General features: G+C 28.6%; 1 protein-coding gene across 1 annotated transcript in view; it reads left to right on the top strand.

Annotated features, from left to right (window-relative positions):
* The window catches only part of LOC126740083 (zinc finger protein 287-like), a 237,766-nt gene that overhangs the window by 43,748 nt on the left and 167,614 nt on the right, over window positions 1–26,404 (top strand). The window contains exons 2-4 of the mRNA XM_050445956.1: window positions 11,912–11,963; window positions 12,042–12,085; window positions 12,152–12,350. Of these exons, the coding sequence (XP_050301913.1) occupies window positions 12,302–12,350 (49 nt within the window). The 5' untranslated portion in view covers window positions 11,912–11,963; window positions 12,042–12,085; window positions 12,152–12,301. The remainder of the gene's footprint in view (window positions 1–11,911; window positions 11,964–12,041; window positions 12,086–12,151; window positions 12,351–26,404) is intronic.

Here is a 26,404-nt window from a genome sequence, read left to right on the forward strand (position 1 = left end):
AAAATATATTATATCTGCATTAAATTAAGATTTTAATGAAATATTTTTTAAAGGGTACCTTATCCATATAAGTTATGCCTTTAAAAATATTATAAATTTATTTATATATCCATGAAACTAAATCAATAGTGCCTAATTCTTAAAACAAAAACATATGAGCTGAACAATATAAATCAGCTTATGTCAACTTAAAATTCAAAACTTTTGAATTTGAAATTTGAATATTATATTAAAATTATTAGGAAAAACACTTACTCAAAATAAATGATGACATATCTTGTACCATCCTTTATTGCAATGAAAGTTCTAGAAACCATTTGGAAGTAGCTATGAAACTTAAATTTGATGACAAATTAACCCTATTGAAGGAATCAGTAAAGAATCTGAGTTAAATTTAAAGAGCTTCTTACACTTTTTTTAATGAAAGCGTACTTAATGCTTAAGCAAATTTACTCGCAGGGACATTCTTTATCACATGAAACTAAGGCCATGCCTTGGGATGCATTAGTGTTTTCCCACTTTAATTTTGGTGGAACATTTAAATAGACTTTTTTGAACTGCCTATATAAAAGAAGAATCCAAAAAATTATACATTACAAATCTTAGCCGCTAGCTAAGGTGCAAATTTTAGGAATTCTTGCCGGGTTTGTTCAATGCAACATTTCACTTCATTATCCGATATCTCTCTACTCCTGCCATATTTTGTCATTAGAGAATAAAGTACTACCATCAGCAAATGATATTAGTTGACCTAATAAGAACATTTTAAAAGAAAATTATGGTAAATCTTAATCAATTAAGTTTCAGTATTGTTCCTTGAAGAACTCATATGGATACATATAAGGGATCACTAAAGGTATTATTTATTTTAAAGACCTGCTCTTTTATTTCAAAATAATTTACAGATAGCTTTAGTGCTATACCTCTAATACCCTAATGGTTTAATGTTTAAAAAATATTTGTATGCGGTATAGGCCTCTTGCCAGATCATGGAAACTACATTATTTTTTTACCATTTTTCAAACTTCTTGTTATTTGTTAGGAAAATTCTGACTCTTACTAGTTAAATCTTTTTTATGTATTAAAGTAATGACAGATTGTTTAAAGTTATGCTGAATTTTTTAAATGGCTTTAGATTCCTGCAGATAATTACGAATGTTATATTTTTGTTATTAATATTTAGACGCTTTATTTATTTTAGATTCTTTAATTTCTCATTCATGTTAGTCGTAAGGCCAACTGTTTTGCAAATGATTCGTGGTATCTTGAGGATGCATCAACTTTTTTTTAAGATGTCAGGTCCGTGTACAGGGTATTCCATTTAAAAAGCAAAATGTTGCATAAAAGAGTTATTATATTTGTGAACCCTATTGGACAATTCTATTTGCCTATTTGGATTCCTTGAAAAATGGAAGGAAAGTCAGTCTTAATGTTGATGTTCTTTTCAAACAAACTACCGTGTACAAAAGAGCATACATAAATGCTCATATGCATAAACATAAAACATATATGATCTCAGTTAAATATAGCCTATTTTTTATGAATCGCCTTAAGCATATAATTCGGCACAACTTTTAATGATTAAAGATTACTTGTGTAAGCCCCACCCTATGCTATAATTAAATATATCATATTCACTTTTTATTTCTCGAAGAACTTACAATTTTTCTATTAAGTTTCGGATTCTGCAGCAGAGATAATAAATGTAATCATTCCATTTTAGGTGTTGCTCAATTATAGTATTAAGATATTTAGAATTTATTGTTGGTTTCCCAGATTAGTTTATTTGTTTTAGTGTTCAACATTAAATATACTAAAGGTGAAAGCAATGTAATTGGTTTTATGAACTGTCAACCTCTGGGTACATGACTAATTTTTGACCTATCCAAAACTCACACACAAGGTGTTTTTTACTTTTTCCTATGTATCAACTTAATTATTAAGATCATGTCATCTGCAAAACCAACTATTCGGCTTGGTATTTTTAGTTTAAACAGGTTTTTATCATATGTAAGAGACATATTTATTTAAACATCTTAGGAATTCCACGGTCAAATGCTTTATTGTAATCAATAAGGCAGGTATATAATGATGCATTGATTTATATGCTTTGATCACGAGTACCCAAACTATTGCGAAATTCAACACGTGTATAATCAATCTTCATATTTAGTTTGTTGTGTATACGTTTTAGAACATTTTTTAGTAATAATTTTAAAACGTGGAATATAAGGCTTATGGTCATCATAGCTGCACTCTTATCGATATAACATTTAAACTTAAAAATAGGAAGAGCTTATAAAAGTATATTGTATCTGCATCAGATTAAATGTTAATGTTTAAAAAAGAGTCATATCCATTTAAGTCATGCCTGTAAATATTTAGTTAAAAAAATAGTATAACATTTCAATTCAATAAAACTAAATCCTAAATTTAAGCTGAATAATATTAAGTTGATAAAGGCTCAACTGTACTAATGTTTCATAGGCATTTTACGTAATTTTTAGTTTTTTTTAGAATCTGAAAAAGATTGTCATAATTTTTAAGTATTTAAAATGATTTTCTGTTTTAATCCAGTGATTAAAAATTTTTTTTAACAAAATTAATTTTTTTTTAATGTTTTTAAAGACAATTTTTCTTTTGTTTTAGGGTTGTTGGGAGAAATTTCTTTTGCTTTTGACGTCATGTTTATATCTTTTAGACATTAATAATATGCTATATGACATAAAATATTTTTATTGTTTTGTAGGATTTTAGGACTGCGAAATCCGACTTGTGTATAATCAATCTCTACATTTAGTTTGTTGTATATACGATGTATAATTTCAAATCGTCGAGCATAATAAAGCTTAAAAGCGATAATATAATCTTAACTATAAAATAGAGAATTTAAATATAAAAATATACTATGACTGCGTTAAATCATGATTTAAATACAATAATATTTAAAAAGGTTCCCTATCCATTTAAGTTATGCCCTTAAAATATTTAATTATAAGAAGTATATATTCACTTATATGTCCATGAAACTAAATCAATATTGCAAATTATCAAAAAAGAGATATTTGACCTGAACAACATTAATGAGCTGTTAAGCAGACAAAAATTAATTATTAATTCAAATTAAAAAATTAAAGTACCTAAATATAATTCTCCATGTAAATATGAATGAAAATCTATTTATTTATAGTAATTAGATTTGGCGAATGAGATGATCACTTTATTTATTTGTAATAACATTTCATTGTTTTGGTATATAATTATTAGTCTTATTAATTGTATATTTTTATTAAATAGTTTTAAACATTTAAATTATGTAGTTGTTTTTTTATAAATAATTTGCTCTTTTAATGATTTAATTTAATACATTTTCAATGGTAGTAATACTTTGGACTTAACCTTTCTATTATACTATATCGCCAATTTATTTCTTCGTACCATCTTTACTTCTTCTGCTTCCTGTCTTATGGAGTATCCCATAAGCTTGTCTTTTTGCCGTTTAATTCTATGATTTATCTTTTTTGTTTTTCATATACAGGCTGTTATTCAATAAGTGTCGGATATTTCAGAGGCTGATTTTTGAAGTGATTTAAGGTTCGTATACATGTGTGGCCTAAAATGTTTAGTTTTTAAGATACAGGATGTCAAAGATTTATTTTTATTTTTGCTGTATAATTTTCTAAATAATGCCAATTTCTGAACAAAAATGGGTACCTGGTGGTTCTTTGAAATGAGAGATTTCAATCTGTAACTATAAAGAAATTTTGCAGGCATGTCACGAGCGCTAAAATAGCCTCATAATCACCTCTTCTACCAGCAAACACACAATCTTGTTGAAATTTTTTCTACAAACAATATTTCGTGTAAAATTAAAGAGACTACATTACGGTATTTTTTTATTTATAGATTATAGTGGCATAAAGGCGAGACCTATGGTACTCGAGAACTATCACGAATAGCCCTAGTACTATGAAAGTGTCATTAGATATTTTTCTTAAAGTTCTAAGTTGTAATGTTTAGAAAAGACGTGCTCTGAAAGTTGATCCCAGAGACTTGCACTTTTCGATAAAAAGGACTCTTTATATATATAACGTTCCAGGCGTCTGCAAATGCAGTTGATGTTCATGAGCCGCATTTGCCTGTCGAGTAGATCTTGCATGTATAGCTATAGGTAGAATGATATAAACCTATAAAATAAATGGCCCTTTTCTGAATGGAATTAAGCAGTTTTAGTTTGGGAGCAGCAGCATATGTGAGAGCAATATTCAAGACTTGGACGAATCTGAGATTTGTAAAGCGTTAAAAGCTGTGGCGGTCTGTACAGCCTTTTCGTTGTAAAGAGATATCCAAGCTTTTGAGAATTGATATGCCGGTGGCTTCAACTATTTCACGCACTCAAAATTCGGCGATCATCTCCAAAAATTTTCACCTTTTGTAGACGAGCCGTCACGTTTACACTTATTTATTCCATTGTGAACCATTGCAAACACACAAGCAGATGTGCTATGAATTGCATCCAACTCAGCTTTGCGTTCTTTCGGTATAAAGACTTTAAAATAAAATTTGTTTAGTCACTGCTCGAAAATCAGTTTTCTTCATTATTATAAGCAAATGAAGTTAATTTTAATCAATTATAGAAATGGTACTACGTAACGGAAGAAACTGAAACTTTGACAGCTTTCTAGTGCAGGCAACTAAGAAAGATTATTCTTTGACATTACGAGCGCCATCTCTTATATTTTCTAAGGATTTCTTGAATGACTGTCGTACATTATGATAATAATAATATGCAGAAAGAACCTTTAGACGTTGTCAAGAGACTTGTTATGTTAAAATATCCGCCAGGCCAGTCTCGCCTCGAGGTCGGTATGATATAATATGGTCAGTGAATATTTCCGTAACAGTACCCTCGCATTAGAAACCCCGGTAAATTGAACATGATTTTAGAAAATGGCGAAAAGAAAACGATCCGCGGGCCCCCCCGCGGACCGCGATGAAAAATCGGCGTGATTTCGATCACGACATTACAGTTTCTTGGATTGGATTTCGTCCGTTTTATTAGATACTTATTTTCCGTCTGCGTTTATTGGTTTTAAGGTTGTTGCGAAACCCGCGTGTGTACATGTGATTTTAAAAGAGAATAAAAAAAAATGCGCCCGAGAGAAAAGGTACTTGGGTATACTTTGCATATCTTCGCGCATCTAGTGTATAATTCTTCTTTTTGTTGGTCACTCGAGGTGAAATAACTATGGCTCCTTATTTAGCTTTTGTCGCGGTTTCTCTTTTAGATTTTTTAGACATGATTAGGAGGTTTTTTTAGGTAAACATTTTTATATAGGCACTTACTTGATCTACGATAATGTAAAAATAAATAAAAGTGTGTTAGTATGCAATTTTAAGGGAAATATGGGCTTTCTTTATAATTTGATGATTCCCAGTTAAAGGAACTTACTTGATAATATTTATTTATAATGCCGTTTCTTGGAAGACAAGTTATTTCAAGTTATTATCAATACAGACATTAACCTTACACCACTCAATTTAAGTGACTGTGAATACTTACCTTTTCTTAATATGTTGAGTAATGAAGAAAAATTTAATGAGCTCCTCAGCATGGAAATTCTTGTCTTCAGAAAGATGCAGTGGACAGAGCTACATCATTGCAATGGTTGAAGAATGGTGTAATCTTGCCTGAAACAGAAGGACTCACAATAAGCATTCAAGATAATGTTATAAATACTCGAAATCATTGGACCTACTAACAAGACACAGACAAATGCAGAGAATGCAATAATAACTTGAGACTTGCCTATGCTTAGCCAACACTAAGTATCTAGAGAAACACAATAGAATTGCAGCACTAGTATACAAGGAACTATTCAAAATTCACAATATTGCATAAGAAAACTAGACTCGGTACTATATAATGCAGCTTACTCTACTGGTAGAAGACGATGATGTCAAAATATATTGGGACAAAACATTGCTAACATGTAGAACTGAGGGACATAATATACCAGAAATTACAACAAGAAAGGCAAAACAGCCTTCTTAATAAATGAATACTTAGCGCTATGTCGTAATATCTAAGGGTTAAAGAATCTGGAAAACGTTCAGGTTATGCCGCTTATTATCAGTACCGTAAAAATACCTAAAAGCTTAGAAAAACTTTAATAAAATTCAACATTTCACCAAATTACTTACCAGCTGATGCAGAGATCTATAATCATATTATTATTAATCTGTGAATTTTATATTTTTCCTTTGCAGTTAGACAGGGCCCGTACAAATAGGCATAATAATTGAAATACAACATCTTTTTTAATGAAAAATTAAACAGTTGTCAGTTAATATTTCCATTGAGTGAGATACACCAGATTTAATCGAAATATTACTTGATACTGAGTTATTTTAACCGATCTTTTCCGATCTGTCTCAATGAAATCATCCAACCAGGGTAAGTGCATCAGTCTCAAAGCCATAGTACTTAAGTTTAGCTAATAGGAGCCTATGGTCTATGGTATGAAAGGCTTAAGACAAGTCCAACAAAACTATTATTTAACATTATATGTAAAATTCTTTTGAAACAGCCATTCGGTAAAAAAGCGTAGACATAGCCATTTCGTACAAGCCGAATATGAACTTTATTTCTCCATAAAAGAAAATTCTTACTAATCTTAATAATCTTTATTAAAAAATCGCAAAAATGTAAATTATTCCGATTATCCAGTTTCAACCATTCTAGTTATTACTTATAACATGATGTAATGGATTCACATTTTTTAACACACATATTAACCAAACATAAGGGTTCTGACCCCTCTGTATGTGAGATTTACTCTCTTTTACTAACAAAAACCATAAATATAGTCAAATTTTTAAAATTGCTGAGTACAAGAAATTCACATAATTCTAAGCTTGCGGTTTCAAAATGATTTAGCATTACATAAATGTTCTCATTGAAAAATATGTCTTTTGAAATAAAGTTATAAGACGTAAATTGCTATCTAAAATTAGACCTTAGTTTTTTGTTGTGTTGTCATCTACCATATTAGGACTCATCAATAAAATATTCAAATTATTTTTCATAACTTACCTTTAAGAAGTAAATTAATTTTTCTTATATTGACAAGTGAATATTTTGGGTTCTTGTAGTAAAAATTAAACATTTATTGATTTGTGGACTGCTTTTAAGACTATTTCAGTCTTTTTTGAAGAAATCACTCAAATCATTTACAAGAATCAAAGAATTTTTATTCCAGGAGTACCTTTAAGAAATAAATTAATTTGTCTCGCATTGACAATTGAATATGTTAGGTTCTAGTAGTTAAAATCAAACAATTATTAATTTATAGACTGCTCTGAACACTATCACAGTCGTTTTTGAAGAAATTACTTAAATCCATACACTTTAAGTCAAGAAATTAAAAACCTTTTTTTCAGGAATGCCTGTAACAAACAAAAGTTCTTCGCACCTCTTTCTAGAGTATGTCCTGTGTCTTCCAGGAATTTTCTATCTATTCCAGGAAATCGGAGGCATTCGGTGCATTATTCCAGGCATCTGAGGGCCTTTTTCTAGTAGTAAAAGCAGTTGAATTAATCGTTTATTCCTTCCATGTATTTTTAACGTCATATCCATATTGTTGAAGTAATTTTTAACTTTATTTTACGCATTTGAAGTGAAAAAAGTTACTAAAGTTACATTTATGCTTGGACTTTTAAATTGATTTATTATAAATTTTAGACATTTGGAGCCATTTTATAAATTGTTTCTTTCCAGGAATACGGATGTTCTTCTCTACATTTTTCCAGGTCATTTTGTATGTCTTTCAGACTGATATGGAAATTTTAAGGCTTATTTCCGGAATCTGGGATTTCTTCCTCGTTTATGAAGTTTTTTTTGTCTTTGTCTGTTATTGTATGTATCTTATCATCAAAATATCTTAAGTTCGAGTAGTAAAAATTTAGAAATTATTGATTTATTGACTACTCTGAAAACTCTTTTAGGTTTTTTTTGACGAAATGACTAAAATCCATTTACTAAAAATTAAGAAATTTGAGTTTTTATTTCAGAAGTGCCTGTAAGAAACAAAAAGAATTTGTTTTTTAACAATTAAAATTTCGGCTATGAAAGAGCATTTACAGGCAGCATTAGGAAGCAATACAAAAAAGCTATATAAGTAAATCAAAAATTTCTGCCAATAATTTTTATATACTTTTTTCTGATAATTATATGAGGAGAGTGAATTATATATTTTTTTGTACCAAAAAAACTCAAGACAAGACTTTGTAGGACTTAAAATTAAACTATGGCATTTAGATAACGAAATAAGAGTTATAAGATCTTTATTTATAAGAACTTAAGTTTCTACAAACATATTAGCATCAAAACGACAGAATCACTGAGTGTTATAAGCAAAAGCTTAAATTTTATATCTCAGTGATAGACCAGCTAAGAGTTAAAATGAATTTAAATGCTTGTTAATATTAAAATTTTTTATTACACATAATATGAATCCATTATATTAAGAGCTGTGTTATTAAAACCATTATAACTTAACTTGATAATAAGTAAGAAAGCTATTTATATACAAAGCTATTTATAAGCTATAGTAAAATTGACAAGAGCTAAGATAGTATACAGTTAGTCTAAGGTACGAATCTATTATTATCGATTAAAAGAGCAACAGACGTACCAAATTTTGTTTAAAATCGGATTGCTCAATAGAAATAATGTTATTAGAAATAAAATAAATATCCATTTGTGAATAAAGAATTTTTTCAAATAGTTTTGACAGGGCCAGAAGCATGCTGATTATTAAAAGTCATTAAAAGTTTTGAGGTTCTACTTTCCCTAAAGGCTTTCCAATGAACATTTTACATTTATTTGTGAACTAATTAACTTTAAGGCAACAGTGGTTAATATGAGTGATATATTTTTCTATAAAAGGGCTACAATATTTAAGCGTAGATAGCGATATCTAATCAATACTAATTGCATTAAATTTCAAGTTTATAAAAGAATATTCACTGTAGTAAGTAACTGAGAAAAAAAATAAACTTGTGTTTCTTATAGAAATGTACCATTTTACTGCAATCAGAAATATTTTGATAAAAAGAAGCTATTTATTTCAAAAAATTATTTTATATTTATTTAAGCTAATAATTAAATTATTTGAAGCACTTCAAATTTCTTTAAAATTTTAGTCTTGACATATTAAATCCCAGTAGCTTTTTTTTGCTCTTCTTACATCATTTAAACTTGAAAAAGTGAACTTCAATAATATTGTTATAAGTAAATTATTATAAATTTGGATTTTTACATTAATATTAACTCTATAAACTATATAATGCCATGGAAGCGCATACATATCCTGCAAGAAATTAAGAATCAACATTACAGATCCGTTTTCTAAGCTTGAATTTAATGATAGTTCTGTTCATATAAAAGAGTCTCAATGCAAAGTATGTCACTTTGATGCTTTAAGTTTTAAATTATTCTGAGCTGCACTTTTACTATGATTCTTCTTAAAGCTGATCTATTTTAAAAGAATAGCTATTGCTTGTCATCTGCAAAAGCTTTAATTCTATAACCTTAAACATGTTAGAAATATAGGCCAAAAAAATAATTATCGTTAGTATATATAATTATATAATTATATAGATCGTTGGAGTTTCCCGATATTCACATTATCAGAAAGCAGCTTACCCTCTATTACTATCACTTGCTTACTTTTTTTAAGATATGACTGTAAACTGACCAGAACTGTAAATCAAATTCATAGTAATTTGACTTTTCACCTAAAACTTCATGATCTAACATATCGAAAGGCTTCGAAGAGCCTAATAGTACCAACAGAGTTAAATATGCTTTATCTAGTGTTATATCATCTACTATGTCTGCCAAAACAGAAGTTTTACTATAGTAGTTATGAAAACCAGCTTGATAATTAAAAATGTGATCATTCATAAAATAGTCATAAATTTGAGAATGCTATTTTTTTTAAGAATTAATTATTAGAAATAGACCTGAGAACTGAGTATATTTCGTTTTTTTATGCAATAGAAATATACTCAGAAAATATGGAAGTAAACAGTCGTAGAGCCATTACAAATTTCATATTTTTTGAATACAACCCAGTTCAGATCTCTGTATTATTAAAGATCGTAATTGTAATGGATATATTACAATGAAGCAGACAGTAATAAAAAAATTAATTCAGATAGACATGAAGAAAAAATCAAATCTGCTTCTAAATTGTTTACAACGAAATCTATAACTATAAGTGCATCATAGTCTTAGTATTCTACAAATATCTTTGAATCATCATACCATATACTTCATGCTCCATATACGGCTGAATTGTAAAATGTCGTTCAGGTTATTATATATTTTAATGATATATTGTGTACTTAGTGACTAAATTCTGCGTGTACCTAATCACATTTGTCCTTTTCAGCAAAACCTAATAAAACCGCCTGGGTACAAAAACTAATTATAACTATAAAAGAAAAAAATCGAAACAGAACACGCAAGTCTACTTATATCCCCCTCGAAAATTACGAAATACCAGCGGGTTTATTAATAATTTCAACCGCTTTGTCATTAACTAAATAACAAATGTTAACCAATTTTTATTTCTGCTGCATATGCACTGTAATTTCGTCGATATTTGTAATTAAACAACACTAAGAGTGAAACTTGCTTTAATACATATTATTAGGCACAGTAGCGTAATACACATTTGGACACCTAGTTTAATTACCTTTCTAACATTTATATATTTTATTAAGTACCTGTAGTATAACGTATGTCTTAAACGATATAATACTAAATTTATTCAATTCGATTCGAAAAGTATTGTACCAGAAATAAATAATTAGTTAATCATAATAATTGTCTATGTAGTAGGTATGTATACAATTGTTTCTATAAATTATAAATTTTTTTTGTAAGACTTAGTTAATTCACACATATGCTGTCCAACCAATAGTTTAAATCTCTCTTAAAGTTTCAAGTCTCAGAACCTATACTATGATCCAAATTCTCAATGTTATCAGAAAAAAGTTTAAGTTTCTCCTTCAAAATAGAGGTTCCTATAGGTACAACTCGTTTTATGATATTTTGTAAAAAAATCTTCAACTAGTTAAATATGTATTATTTTTATGCACCATTTCGTACAATTTTAATTTTTATTCCTGTAATTTACAAATTTCATTCTTTAACCTTAAAACCCAAAAAGATTCTTCCTATGTTTTTTTTCGAGACTCTAAATTCAAGATGCTAAATTTTCCAGTTTTATTAATCATAAAAATTTTATATTCTCAGCATATCTCAGATTTGACTAATCCCTGTTGCTCATAGGTCTTCTCTTATTACAATCTAAAACACATTTTCTCACAATAAATACATCTTCTCTTCTTCTCAGTCATATTTTGAGACATGATCACTAATCTCATCAAGCTAATTCAGGAAATTGCATAAACAAAATATAGCAGGGATTTGTTTGCATATAAAGAAAAAATAAAAGAAACTCAATATTGTTTTCTATATGATAATTCAAGACGTAATAACCAAGCTTTGAATATTTTAAAATTATTTATATATTATTTTTATTTAATTAATTAGAATCTAAGAAATTTACTTTGCAAAGCTCTAATATACATTACGGGAATCGGGTATTTTGCAAAAAGAAGTATTAGGATCACAGTAGATTGCTATGCTGATCCCTATCAGATATACAAGGAGTCAAAGTAAAATGTGTTTCTAAATATTATCTACCTCAATAATAATATGGCTTATATGGCTAATTTTGTTTTTACTTAAATAAATGTTCGAATTTTACTGAATGAATTGACATTTAGAAAAAGTATTATTTGAGCCACTGTTAGACCTTAATTTTTTTTCCAGATTTTCCTTCGTGGGTGCTACCATATAAAAAAGCTCATACGTCTTCCTATGGGTAAGTCTAAACAAACTTAAGTAACATTTCATATTTTTGTACAACTGTAATTAAGTGGTTTATTTTTATTAATTTTAGGTATTTATTGTGGTTTGGCATCAACGGATTAGACCCTTTAGAAGGTGAATATATTTTCATTTGCCTAGTTATTCGTATTAAATAATAGATTTATTTTCTGATTTTTCTAGATTTACAATTGACAGTCTACAACATATGTCAGCTCTTTCATGTGATAGATATCCCGTCTTAACTTGTTCCTATTAAATATCCCAATATATTTCTCAATATACATATATCGCAATATATTCCCTAATATATATCCTAAAACAAACCCTAATATGTATTCCATAAATACTCGAGCTCTTTGGTTATCAGGGATTTATTCAGGTAAGTAGTTTTAATAAAACTGTTTTTCTGTAATTTGTTTCTGCATTATACATGTATGATGTTTCCTGTAAGGTACTGCATATTGAGGTATTTCCTTTGACACTATATGTTCTATTGTTATTAGTTACCTGTTTCCAACTTCATCATTACTCCTATTTGTATTATTATTATGATTCCTAGTTTCACCGAAAATTTTTTTTTTTAATTGAGATATCTGCTTTTTAATACATCTTTTTATTGTTCGGTGTAGCAACTGCTATATCAGTATTTTATTTTGTGTTTTGGAGTTTTGTTTTTACTTGTTCAGTTTGCTCCAAAAATTTTCCCTATTGCTTTTCTCAAAAAGAATAGATTTTTGCAAATAATTTTAGAGCTATATAAAAAAAAATTTATACAATTTTTAATACTAAAAAAAGTGTAACTGAATGTGATTCTTGCGAGTGAAAATTACCGAAAAGCAGAAAAACGCTTATATTTAGAAAACGGTTGACTTTTACATCTTAACATGAATAGCCTCAATATTCCCAAGTGAGATAGAGAGGATAGGAAATAAATTTTCTTCAAGATGTATTATGCAAAAAAATTACGCCCTAAGCCCTCTAAGATGGCTTTTTCTCTAAAATCGCTCGTAAAAAGCGTAATTTGACGTAATTTTTAGGCTTTAAAAATCAATTTTTGTTCCAGGCTTTTTTTTTAAATTATGTTTTAGGTATTTAAAATTATTTAAATTTTTATTCCAGGTATTTATCAACCTTTTTATGTCTTTCTAGATTTCAAAAATATTTTTAGAAATTATCCCTTTGGATATTTTTTTTTAGGAATTTTTCAAATATTTTCCAGGACTGGACATCATTTACGTTTTCTAGACATATATTCAATGTATTTAAGTCATTTTATGAAATTTGTTATATTTTTTAGGTAATATAAATAATTTTTAAATTTTTTTAGTATGTTCTTTAGGAATTTGGCATTAATATTGATTTTCCAAGATTTGAATATATTTTTTTTAAATTTTTCAGTATTTTTAAGTGATATTTTGATGCCTTTTAATAAGTGGAAATAATTGTTTATCGTTTCTAGGCAATTATAGTCATTTTATATTTAATTCTATTAAAATTCTCCCGATTATATTTCGTCTTTGTTTCCAAAGAGTTTTTTAATTTAATTTAATTCTGTTTTCCAGGTGTTATTTTTTGATCTTCTAAGAATTGAAAATATTTTTTTTTGCTTTTTCTAGGTTACTTAGGGATTTTCTTTATTCCAGGCTTTTAAGAGTTTTGAACGCCTTTAAAATAATTTTTTATTTTAATTTAGACAATTTATGAAATTTGTTATATTTTCTGAGAATTAAAAATAAGTTTTATGTTTTTTAGGCACGTCTTCCAGATATTTAACATAATTGCTTATCGTCTAGGGATTAGAAATATTTGTTTGCATTGTCCAGGCTTTTTAAGTAGTATTTTAGTGCCTTCCATTTTTTTAATTTTTGAGAAATTAAACAACATTTTTACAATTTTGAGACATTGGAAGTAAATTTTGACCTTCCAGGGATTAAAAATATTTTTTTATTTTTTTTAGAATTTCTACAGATTACTTTTTCTTTTTTCTAAACTTTCGGGAATATTCTTTTAGACATTTGAAACAATTTTTTATTTTATTCTAAGCATTGCAATATTAGTTATATTTTTTCGGAAATACACTTAAAAGCCATAAAAGTTGACGTCATTTTGATTTCTTTTAATAAGTGGAAATCATTTTTTATAGTTTTTAGGCAATTAATTTTTTTTTTTTAATCCTTTAAAATTCTTTTAAAACTGTTATTTTCCTTTTCATATTTCTAGAAAATAATTTAAGTTTGCTTTAGGTATTTATATAGCTTTTTTGTTTTATTTCAGGCATTTGACAACACTTTTCTAATTTTTTAGGAATTATAAAACATTTTTACGTTTTCAAGCCATGTCTTCTACGCATTTACATAATTTTTATTCTTCCAGGATTATAAAAAATTTATTTGCATTTTCAGGCATTTTGAGTGCTGTTACATTTTTTAATGTTTCAGAAATTGGAAATTATTTTCACGTATTTCAACCCTGTTTTTTAACCATTTGACTTAATTTTTGTTCTTTCAAGGATCGAAAATATTTTTTTGCATTTTTTTGCCTTTATATTCTATTGTTTTAGGAGTTTTTTTTTAATTTAAATTAATTTGAATTTTATTCGAGGCGTTTCATATTTGTTCAATTTTTAGAAAATAAATGTAATTTTTAATTTTGGATTTTCCATAGATTAAAAAAAATGCATTTTTTAGGCATTTTAAGTAGTGTTTTCTGCCTTTGAGGCAGACGTCATAAAAACATAATTGTCAACTTATTTACGACTTAAGAACATTTTTTCCAGGTCTTTTCATTTTGTATAATATGATATAATATGATTATTATAATAGAAATATAAATTTTCGTTTTATATACTTTAGAAGTTAGATGCATAGCAGGTTCATTCCATTTTAAACTTTGGTCTATAATTGTACCCAAATATTTGATTTTATTAACTTTTTTAATTTTGACACAGCTACAATTTTTGGTTTTACTACAAGTTGACCAATGTGGAGTATTAAAAATTCATATTTTAATTGATCTACATTTGTGGGGAAAAAAAGGCAATAAAATTAGTTTTTTAAAACTTTAAATTCAGTTTACTTATACCAAGGTCCAACCCCAAATCTACCTGTTCATATACTTCTATACTACTCTATTCCAAATGTTAGCTAAAAATAACATAGCTGTGTCATCAGCATATAATACTACACTAAAATTTATAAAATGTTAGCAATTTCATTTATATAAGTCAGGAAGAGTACAGGGTCTAACATCGCACCTTATGGCACCCCGTAGCCATACTCTTTGTAAAAATTGTTAATTTTCACTTTTTGTTTTCTACCAGTTAAACTTTTTTTAAATCAAAGCAGTGGTCCTTCCCTTATACCAATTTTTTCTCACCTCTCAAAGAATATTATGCACTACCGTATCAAACGCCTTTGATAAATCTAAGAAAATTACTAGACGTTTTTTATTATGAGCATGATATATGAGGAGCAACTATCCAAAATGCATTAAATCCATTTTTTAACAAACAAACAAATTATTGAACAAATTTAAATTTTTTGTTTCAAACACTTTTGCTGGTTTTTAAGGTTTTACTCAAAACAACATATTTAATGCCTGTCAGGATAATAGATTGTCTAAAATACAGGAAATTTTAATATTCACCTGAAAAATGTTAAAAAATGTATTTAATGCCTTTTGGATAGTTGATCCTCATATGAAATATTTGTTTACATTTTCCAGGCAATATTTTTATGTCTTTTGAGCATCTGACGTCATTTTTATGTTTTCCGATAAATGGAAACAATTTTTTGTAGTTTTTAGGCAATAAAAATAATTTTCAATTTTTATCCATTAAAATTATCTCAAAATGGAAATTTCTGTTTAATATTTCTCAACAGTTTTTCGTTTTTTTTCAGGAATTTGAACTAATTCTTCATTTTATTTCCAGGACGATTTTTTTTTTAATATCTTAGGAATTAATAATGATTTTATGTGTTTTTTCAGACATTTGACGTAAATTTTTGACTTAATTTAAAATATGTATATGCGTTTTCCAGGGGTTCCAGAGACAATGTTTCCTTTATTTCAGGCTTTTAGAAGAATATTTTTATGCTTTGACGTAATATTACTGTTTTGCTCAATATACAGCATCAGCTTACCGTGCTAAGCACGAAAAGTGCAGAGATGTTTATAAGCCTTGATGGTGCTCTAAATTGTCTCTAACATATGTATCCATGCTATTACATTAGTAAGACTATGACTTGCCTGTTATCCTACTTTGAACTTGTTTATTAATTGCTTTAATTTTCACCTGAACCGCACTGATTAATATTAGAAATTCCGGCTTCTTAAAGCTACCAGTCCTATAAAGAACTTATCTCATTAGTCAGAATTTCTTTTCAATATACCTACCTGTCTGTATATATACCCGAAAGGCCAATGTTTATTTTTATTACGCCTTGCCCCGAAAAACTGTTAAAATTATGGCGTTTTAAAGGAGACAAATTACATACCATTAAAAAGAGTTATAATGGGCACTGTCTAATTAAAATTCAGATCAGCACAACGAGCTCCGAAAAACGTGATACTCAGTATAAAATGAACGACAGCAATTGACCAAAATTAAACCGTGGGTTGGGCCGCGTTCTTTTCTTCTGGTCAATAAATTTTTATCGTAAATGCGCCTCGTGGATTATAACAAATAATAAAAAATCAATCACGGTTTGGTATATTGTTGCTCCTAGACCACACGCGGTGGTAGCTATCAAAAGAAATCATTTATTTTTCAACACCAAAAGAAGTCGTTTATCATTTTGGTAGAATCATAATGTCATCTGTGAACGGTAATTATTTATGGGACATTACTCCTACGTGGGACAAATGGTGAAAAATATTCAAACAAGCTTATAGAAAAAAAAACGTTTAAACCTGGATGACCTAGAAACCTTAAAACTTTATTAATGATAAAAAATTTTGCAATTTACTTAAGATTTGTTTGAGTTCAATTTCAATAGCAAATATTGTAAAGAAAAATTAATGTAGAGTTACATAATAGCAATCAAGACATATAAAGAGGAAATAAACACTTAAATATTGCAAAATCGAGACAATTAATGCTATTAATCAAATACAAGTGGATATTAGCAGGTATTTCACGCAAACGGAGCCCAGATACACTGTGTTTAATCAATCAAAAATTTATTTACAAAACAGCGGGTCAGAAAGAAAAAATCCGCGCTGTCTTAAACTTGAGTAACGATGTCGATATGTTGAACCGAAGAAATCTAGATCAGGTTGCTTAGACGAGCGGATGTTCATAAACATTTTTTTTTAATTATAAATAAAATAAAACCTGCCTAATGAGCTTTCTTGGGTAATTATATCAGAATTTCTTTAAAAAAAAAATGTACCCTCTGATTATTAAAAATATGGTGAATTTTTAAATCTTTCAAACTAGTATTAAATGTAAATTAAAAGCCAAAAATAATTTATTTTATGCATGTATGAAAAAGGTCAAATTCGACTTTTTAACTTATTAATATTTAAATCAATGCCAATGATTCAGGAACAGAAATATGCATACAGGGTGACACAGAAAAAAGAAACAGCCAGTAGAAATATCGTCTTGACAAATGGCTTTGTACTTACATTTGGCATTTGTGAAGTTTTGTGTTTTTTCTTTATTTTTTGAAAAAGGAAAAAGGTCGAGACATTTCAATGTTTTTGTGAATTGTTACAATAGTAAAAACTTGTGCCGTTTGTGCCGCACCATGGCAAAAAGGCAATTTAAGCTGATGTTTTCACAAGTAAATTCCGATACTGTCATAACATCATATCAAGGGACAACCGTCGTCATAAACGTAGAATAATTAAGAATTATTAAGAAATCTATCATAAATATATAACATTTAATTTTCATAAAAATGCTTTTTATTAGATAAGTACCTTTACTCTAATGAAGTAAGTTAAAAAACGCACAAAGAGTTCATAAACGGTTATATTATTTAAAATTTAAAGCATAATCTATTAATAATAAATATTTATTATGTAAATATTTTTTGACGACGTCACTGATAAAGATTACTTGTGTCGGTGGAATTAACAATTCGATCGAGCGGCGTTGCGATGTTGTTGCCCTTTTCTCTAATATACGTATATCTACATTCATTTAACTTTGAATGTTGACTTCTTTATAGAATATTTTATCATATTTTATGAAAAAAAATTATGTGTTTTTTTTGTGTTGAATGTGTTTTTTCCATTTCTACATAAGCATTTGGCATCATTGCATCAGAGATGTTGCAAGCAAACAAACTGCTCATAGTTCCACGGCATTGCTAATTCTTGCATTGTCAATAATTTCAATGTTCTAAGGATAAACATATAAAATTTGGTTTAGGAATAGAATGAGTATAAGAGCATATTTTGACATATTCATTTATCAAAAATAATGGTCTGGGCATTTTAAACAGGCGTGTCAACGACTTAAGTAATAAAATGCAATGAAAACTACTTTCCGTGATTACTTGATTAAAAATCAAAACTTCCATTTATCGGAAAACATAAAAATTACGTCAGCTGCTTAAAACACATAAAAATATTTACTGATAGGAAACAAAAAGTGAAAATTAATAATTTTTATAGAGAAAAATATACAAAAAATATTTTTGTCTATGATTATGAAGTAGCAAATGTGGTATTATTTTTTTGTAAATATGATTTTCTATGGAAATTCGTAATAACATACCAAGTTTTTTTTTTAAATAAGAAAGTTATTGTCACTGCCCGTTAAATCGGAAGTGATGGATAACAACAGAATATTTTAAAAGATGACCTAAAATTTATTTTATTGATATATCAAATTTTATTTATTTATTTTAAAATATAGATCTTACAGGTCAAAGAGACCTATCTAGAGGGCAGGAAATAAACAAGTATATAATAATAACAAAATTAATAATAAAGATCAAAACTTTCCAAGCTCAAGATAACCCGAGAGAATAAAAGTGCTTTCCAAATGAATAACCTACATAACCAGAAGTGACGGTATTCTAAACATCTTGCACTACATTTTTCACTAATAAAATTCCAATCAAGAAGCAGTTAGAGATTAATGCATTTTTTAAAGGGACAGTCTTAAACCCACTTCGTGAAATGCTTAATCACAGTGCAAGTAGCTACTTGAATGATGGAAATGCTAGGCTGACGCATCTGTTTTACATTGACGACCTAAAATTGTATGCGAGAAATCATCAGCAACTTCAAACCTGTTAAAACTTGTCAAAACATTCAACAAGTCAACTAAAATGGGCCCAGATAAATTTGCGGTAATTAGAGTTAAAAAAAAGAAAAAGTAATAGAAACAGAGAATATGGTACTTATGAACAAGATCACAATTATTCCTGCACTATCACCACAGGCAACTTACAAGTACTTAGGATTAAAACAAAGCATCTGTATCTCAAGTTTTGTCAACTTAGATGTAAATTAATCAAAATGTTATATGGCTGTTTTTATAACAGTCTACATGGTGAGCATGTCAATAAAGCTAGCAATATTTAAATTAAATTTAATTACCTTTTCCTTTGAAACTATCGCGATTTCCGATCAGATACTATTGGAAGCACATCTAAAACAACAAGTCGAATCTATAAAGTGTTGGTTATATAACAAACTGGATGAGTCTATCCAACACCTCGTCTACACGTGCACTAAGCTTGTTCAAACTTCATATTTCTCAAGACATAACAATATGGGTAAAGCACTTCATCAAGCAGTTGTTCAAAATTTGAGCCTCTTAACCAATGACATAACTCTACACAAGGATGCACTTCAGTCATTTCTTATAAAGGCCACATAAAAATTTACTAGGATACCGAAATTATTACAGAGCGAACCGTGCAGCACAACAGATCTGATATGATAATTATCAATAAAGATGCAAGAACTTGCCACGTCATAGATCCTTGGATGAGAATATTTTAACAGCTCACTAAATATCAAGCTCTATGTTACAATATAGAGGATCAGTGGCGTGTACAAAAAGTTATCGTTTTACTGATTGTTATTAGTGCAAATGGATTAATACATTAAAAAATTAGTTTAGAATATCCACGATTTAAATATAAATCGCAGTGTTCTAACGTGGATGAAAATAGTAGTAATACTAGGAACCGCGAATATTGTTCGACGCACGATTTTCACACCCTGACCACTACAGAACATTGAGGATTTCTCCGGTTCATAAAGTGCATAACTCCCTTTAATTAATAGTCAAAAAAAGAACATAATAATAATGGTTCCAGCTTTCTGCTTAAAGGTTGCTATGGAGGAGAGTAACTCTATTGCAGGCGGTAATGAATTATACATTTTTAGCCCAATATAGCTAATAGAAATTTGAAATTTTGTCCATGTGTGCTTAAGAATAGCAAAGGTATTACTGTTTCAAATATCTCTACCATGAATATGAAGGTTTGATATTATCTTATTGCGTAGATCTGCCAGCATAAGTCATATAGTTTAAAGCGTTAATACTAGGATAGGCATTTTGACCTCTCTAGTAACGGCGTTACGTGATTATATTTTTTTAAATTAAATCAAAATTTTAAGCAAGCATGATTTAGTGCTGACCAGATAAGTATATTTGCATAGCTAATACGAGATTATATTAATGACTCGCAAAGGTGCAGTCTCACATCTGTTGTAAGATAATCTTTGTGAATTTTTAAGAGAATAACCTAGAAATATGACCCTCAAATCTATCTAGATAGCTGCGTTTAAAAAAATTCCTATTTTATTCCATAAACCATATACAGGTTTTCACCGTATAGGTTAGCAGAATTTAAAACTAATTTATGACTTGTCATAGATTAGATAGAGTAGAAAGATCTAAATTTATTGCTTATTCAGATTCGTACATATCAGTGTGCTTAAACTAATGTTAAACGTCGTCAGAGAAAGAATGACACATACGAAGATGCTTATAAAACTCACATGTATACAAAGAAAAAAGTAAGGGGTGAAGAACACTATCCTATGGAACTCCTTGTGACAATTTCAAATATTCCAAACAAGCAGAATTTACTCTCACCCTTTGATGTCTTTTCAATAAAAAATGTTTCAACGGGTTAATGTTAGATTTCTTAAGTCCAAAATATTTCAGTTATTTTAATAACACGGAGTGATCCAAGGTATCAAATACACGACTAAAATCTAGCAGCACCAGTACCATTGTCTTTCTTTAATCAAAACTTTTAAAAATATCGTCACAAACTTAAATGAAAGCTATACTGGTACTGTGATTTGTACGAAATTATGACTGTCTTGTAAGTAGGAATTGCTTATTATGTGCGAAGGGTCGTCAATGCATTTGGGGTCCTTATTTTGGGAATAGGAATTATATGCGCTTATTTTTAGCCATCTGGAAAAACACTAAGCATTTAACAATGATTTAATATAAATCTAATGTATGGATTAATAGAAGAGAATAATTATTCTTATATTCTTATATCTTAAGAATAATTATTCTTATATCTATATGACGTAAACTGATGATTTTTCAAAATCTAGTTAATAAGTACGGTTGACTAGACAATTTTTGCTGCTTACAATTATGTCACTATCACAAAATGGGACTTCTCGATGGGAAAAAACTATTGAGGATAGGAATTTCAATCCCTACAGTTTGTCGCAGCAGTTTGGAGTGAGTATATAAAAACCCTTTATAATTTATTAAATTTTCCTAAAAAAACTAAAAAAAATTATAAAAACCTTTTTGTTAATAATTTGTAATTTTTTGTTAAGTTAGAAGTAACGTTGTAATTGACAAAACTATTAAATGCTAAATAAAGTTAAAAGTATTTTTAATAAGATTATGCCCATCCACCATTTCAATAAACATGTATTGATCTGCAATATGATTATTTTGTATAGTTAAAAATGTTTTGACCGTTTTAGTTAACAGTATTAATTTTGGTCTAATAATGCTTTAAACGGGTAAAACGTATGATGTCTCACTTCTTTTGTACGTACTAGCGTTTTCGATCCCTTTTTTTGAAAAAGGCATTATTTAGGGATTTATTGCCGGTCTTACAAATAATATACTTAGTAACTAAGTGCGACCAACTTCAAGGAGTAATTCTGTATGAAAAGTTTGTCGGATTTATTTACTCATATCCTGTATAGCGGTAAGTATTGATTAAGGTCGAATAATTCTTGAAGAGTCAACTCTATATAGTTGTCAATCAATGTGCAAGAGTAACAATAGCTTTATAAGTATTCATATGAACACATATATCGTAGTTACATACTAAAATTAGCAACAAAATGAAAAGAGTTTACAATAGCTATTAAAAAAGTTACTGAGTCATGCTGACCAAGTTTTAAAGTTTTCCAAATCTATTTTTTTAGAATTTGATGGAGATGACCTTTTTAATATTGTCGGACTTATGGATATTAATTCTACATCAATTCAAGAATCTACGTTTGAATTGGTATTTGTGATGAGTACAGCAGAACCATTTTATTTTATTATAAAATGTAATCATACATACAATATGATGCATGGTAGATAGATTTCATAGTAGAGATTTCTTGGTAGATGGATTGGGAGGAACGAATTGCGTGCAAGATAACTAACTAACTCGCGCTCGCTAATGTTCTAAAGTTTCAGTGATACAATTAGTGTGTAAATATTTAAAAAAATCTAAACAAAAATAAATGCTTAAGTAGACCTTGCAAGATGGTTTTTGGTCGCCTATATAATAAAAATAAAATTTGGTATGAAACATGTTATTCTACGAAAGTCGGAGCGATGAAATTTCATAATTTTAGAGCTTATTTTTCGTTAGAGCGATTTTTGTTTATTCTTCAATGTAATGAATGTTTAACTATAGACTTTATTAATAGATTTATGCATCGTTGTGGCTTACTATGTTATTATTTGTTTAAATAAATTAGTTTTACACATTTTTATTAAGTAATTTAATAGAAAAGAAATTTTTGAACAGTGACGTCCATAAAAATGTGATAGATTCCTATTTGATCAATTTTGATAAATCCGCTAAGACTTATATTGCATGCCAGCAGTCAAAAGTTAAAATGAGAGTATTTATAGTGTCATAATTTAATGTTTCAAAATTATTTAATTAAATTGGATAGAATAATGAATTAGGGCCACTTAATGGAATCAAGCAAGTGCTATTGTGCTATTTTTAAAATAAATTTATCACAATCAATATATCATTGACTAAGAAATCACTTATGTCTGATATTGAGTTTTCTTTTAAATGACATATTTATGTAAATAACTCAAGTGCAATTTGTATCTTACCCATTATTATTAAAGGAAAATTGAGGTCAGTGAGCCTCATATTTTGCGAAAAAATCAGCGCCAATTTTGACCTTTTGATGCAGACCTGTAATAAGAACAGGTGGTCTCATGGACGACATCATTTTTCATCGTAATTGTCTTGGACAAAACATGCTTTTATGCCACGAGTGCTTATAAATTGTACGTTTTTTAAAAGCATGTAATCTAGGGATATGATTTTAAAATAAAATATAAGAAAATAGTAAATGCATTTTCAACATTTGTTTTCCTATTAAATTTTTTTAATTATTCTATATTACCAACAAATTTTAGTAAAATTTTAAAAGTTATAAGTTCTCTAGAAAATGGCAAAGGTTTTGGAAATGATGAAAGAAAGGAAACGTTTAAATATACAGAATTTATATCTTAACCTCTTGTATATAATAAATAGTTATTTTGAATTGAAGAGGAAAATTTCCAAGAATATTGAGGCAAGTCATCAAAAAACCTATTTACAAATCGGGAGAAAAAATATAATCTTGAAACTATAGACCTATTTCTCTATTAAACACTGCCAGCAAAATTATGGAAATGATAGTAAAAAGCAGATTGACGTTGTTATTAAAAAAAAGATATCAAGTCAGAAAATTGAAATTCAGGAAGAATTCTTAACAGAAGATGCTTCGGTTTACCTCATAGAAAACGTTCATGATGTCCCAAATAATGCCACATTAAGCGTCTTTCTTAATTTTATCAAGGCATTGGACACTGTGGAATATGCCAAACTATTTAAATGAATTAACTAGAGGAAAGAACCAGTATTAGAGAAGTTAATTTTGACTTTTTTTTAATATTATTAGTAAAATGTTTCGCTGATGATTCCATGATATTTTACGAGGCCAATAGTTGAAAATTTTTTAAAGAAAATGTCGAATGAGATCTACCTAAAATCTTTAAATTATTTAATTTTTATAATTAATTTTAAGAAAATATATTTTAAGCCTTAAGGCTGCTACGTAGACTTCCTTCTAGATTACAAAAAATTACATATAATCTTTTAATCTCTCTTTAAGCTCTATTAATCTTTAATTAATAGAGCAATTGACATGATTTCGCAACTTTTTTTATTTGATGCATAAGAGATTCGGTTAAAACTTACATAATTTTCATGTAAATTGGAATTGACTTTGAATTGATTTGAATTGGGTTAATTTAAAACATGTATTAAATCATCATCACGTCCAATTAAGTTATGCCATGTGTGTGTAACTTTCATCCTACTAAAAAAAATATTTCTTAACAACTAGGATACCAATTAACTTGCGAAGTTTTTAGTTTAATTTTAAAGAGAATTTCTGATAAGCTTTTTTTGGTGCCTATTTACTATCTGCGTCTATTATCGTTATTATTATTTTTCTAGGTAAACATTATTTTAAATGATATGTCGAAAATCCGCTCGACTAAACGATTTAATTTACATTTAGTGCCAGCAAAGATCGTTAAGCACGGAGATACAGAAATTTATTCTCTATTTTCTCCACGAGATGTAGAAATGCAGGAAAGACGTTACGTAACACTCCGTATAGTATCTAGTATACCCTAATATATCCATTGAATGGGATATTAGAATTTGTGTGTACATAAATACAAGTTTAAAACACCTGCTGCTTAGCCCTGTCTGTTTTAATATCTGTTTACGCATTATAACTTCATTTCGCCTCGCGTTTATTGAATTTGCTGAAAACGTCTTGTGGGTACGTGAATTGTTCAGCCCCTTTGTATACTTATATGTAAAAAAAAATAAAAACGATGAACGAAAAGCAGTTGAAAGGGGGCCAAGCCTGTTCGGATTTGATTGAATTACGGCCCACTCTGATACGCTGTAATTTCGCGGTGGAGTTTGGAAAAGCGCAGATTTCAGTGAACAATTAGAACAGACTCTTTGGGCGATGCCTGATCTGTAATTTTGGAGTTCAGTGAGGCATAGTGTTCGCCCATTTTGCAGGAGTGGACTCTCAAGAGCTGTAACATAGATTAATTTTTATTGTTTTTTGGGTCAATGGTTTTTAAGATTTATTTCTGTTGTAGCTTGACGGATTAAATTATGCATGTAAGAAATTTCGTTCAATAACTAGTCTAAAAAGTTATTTTAGGTCTTAGATGACTAAATGCTCATTAAAAATTGTGAATTCTCGAACCTTTGTTGAATTTGATTTTTTCGGTAAAATGCTTGAATATTTTGGATGCTCATCGAAATCATAAACCTCAAAAATTTGCTTGTTTGTAATTCAACATTAACTGTAATTTTAAAAGGTGAAAGGTTAATGTATTAAGTTCTATATAAACTTTCCTTAGATTTCTTTCCTTAGATCTCTCCAATGTCAACATAGATAGTTACACAATGATAAAATTATAATACAACACAACCCAAGTATAAAGAGGGTTAACAGAACTTAATTTAGACTCAAATGTATCGTTATAGTATTCGCTAATATGGCATTCATAGACTTCTCAAAAGCATTTGACTCAACCATAGTCCTTTTTCAAACAATGTAATGAACAATGCTAGAAAAGACTCGACAATACGATCCAATAAAGGGCATATATAGAAATACTACAATGCATGTTAAAATTGACAAAAACGTAAAAACATCTAATATAAAACTAAATAGAGGATTTTGACAAAGCGACTCGATATCACCAAAATTGTTCACTTGTGGACCTGGCAGATATATTAAAAGAAGTGAATTGGAAATCGACGGATCAGTTACCCTTCCCGGACAATATTGTTCTCATCTCCGAAGATCCAGATAAGCTAAAGGACATTATGCAACAATTAAATATAGAACTAAGAAAAATATGGTAAAAAATGAACATCAATAATGTCAAGATCATTCAACATCAACCAATTACAATCAATTTTAACTATCTAATCAGAACATTGAATACGTTGACGAATACGTGTACCTAAATCATCTCCTTAAACTTTTGGAAAATTGAAGTACATTCTACAAAATCCAGGAATTCCAATGCATTTTTTCCGGTAACGACATATGGCCTCAAAACAATGGCAATTACAAAAGGCAGTGCAGGCCGATTGAAAATAACACAAATGGCAATGGAACGATCAATGCTTGATG

The sequence above is a fragment of the Anthonomus grandis genome, chromosome 9 (assembly GCF_022605725.1).
Source record: "Anthonomus grandis grandis chromosome 9, icAntGran1.3, whole genome shotgun sequence".
Taxonomy (NCBI): Eukaryota; Metazoa; Arthropoda; class Insecta; order Coleoptera; family Curculionidae; genus Anthonomus; species Anthonomus grandis.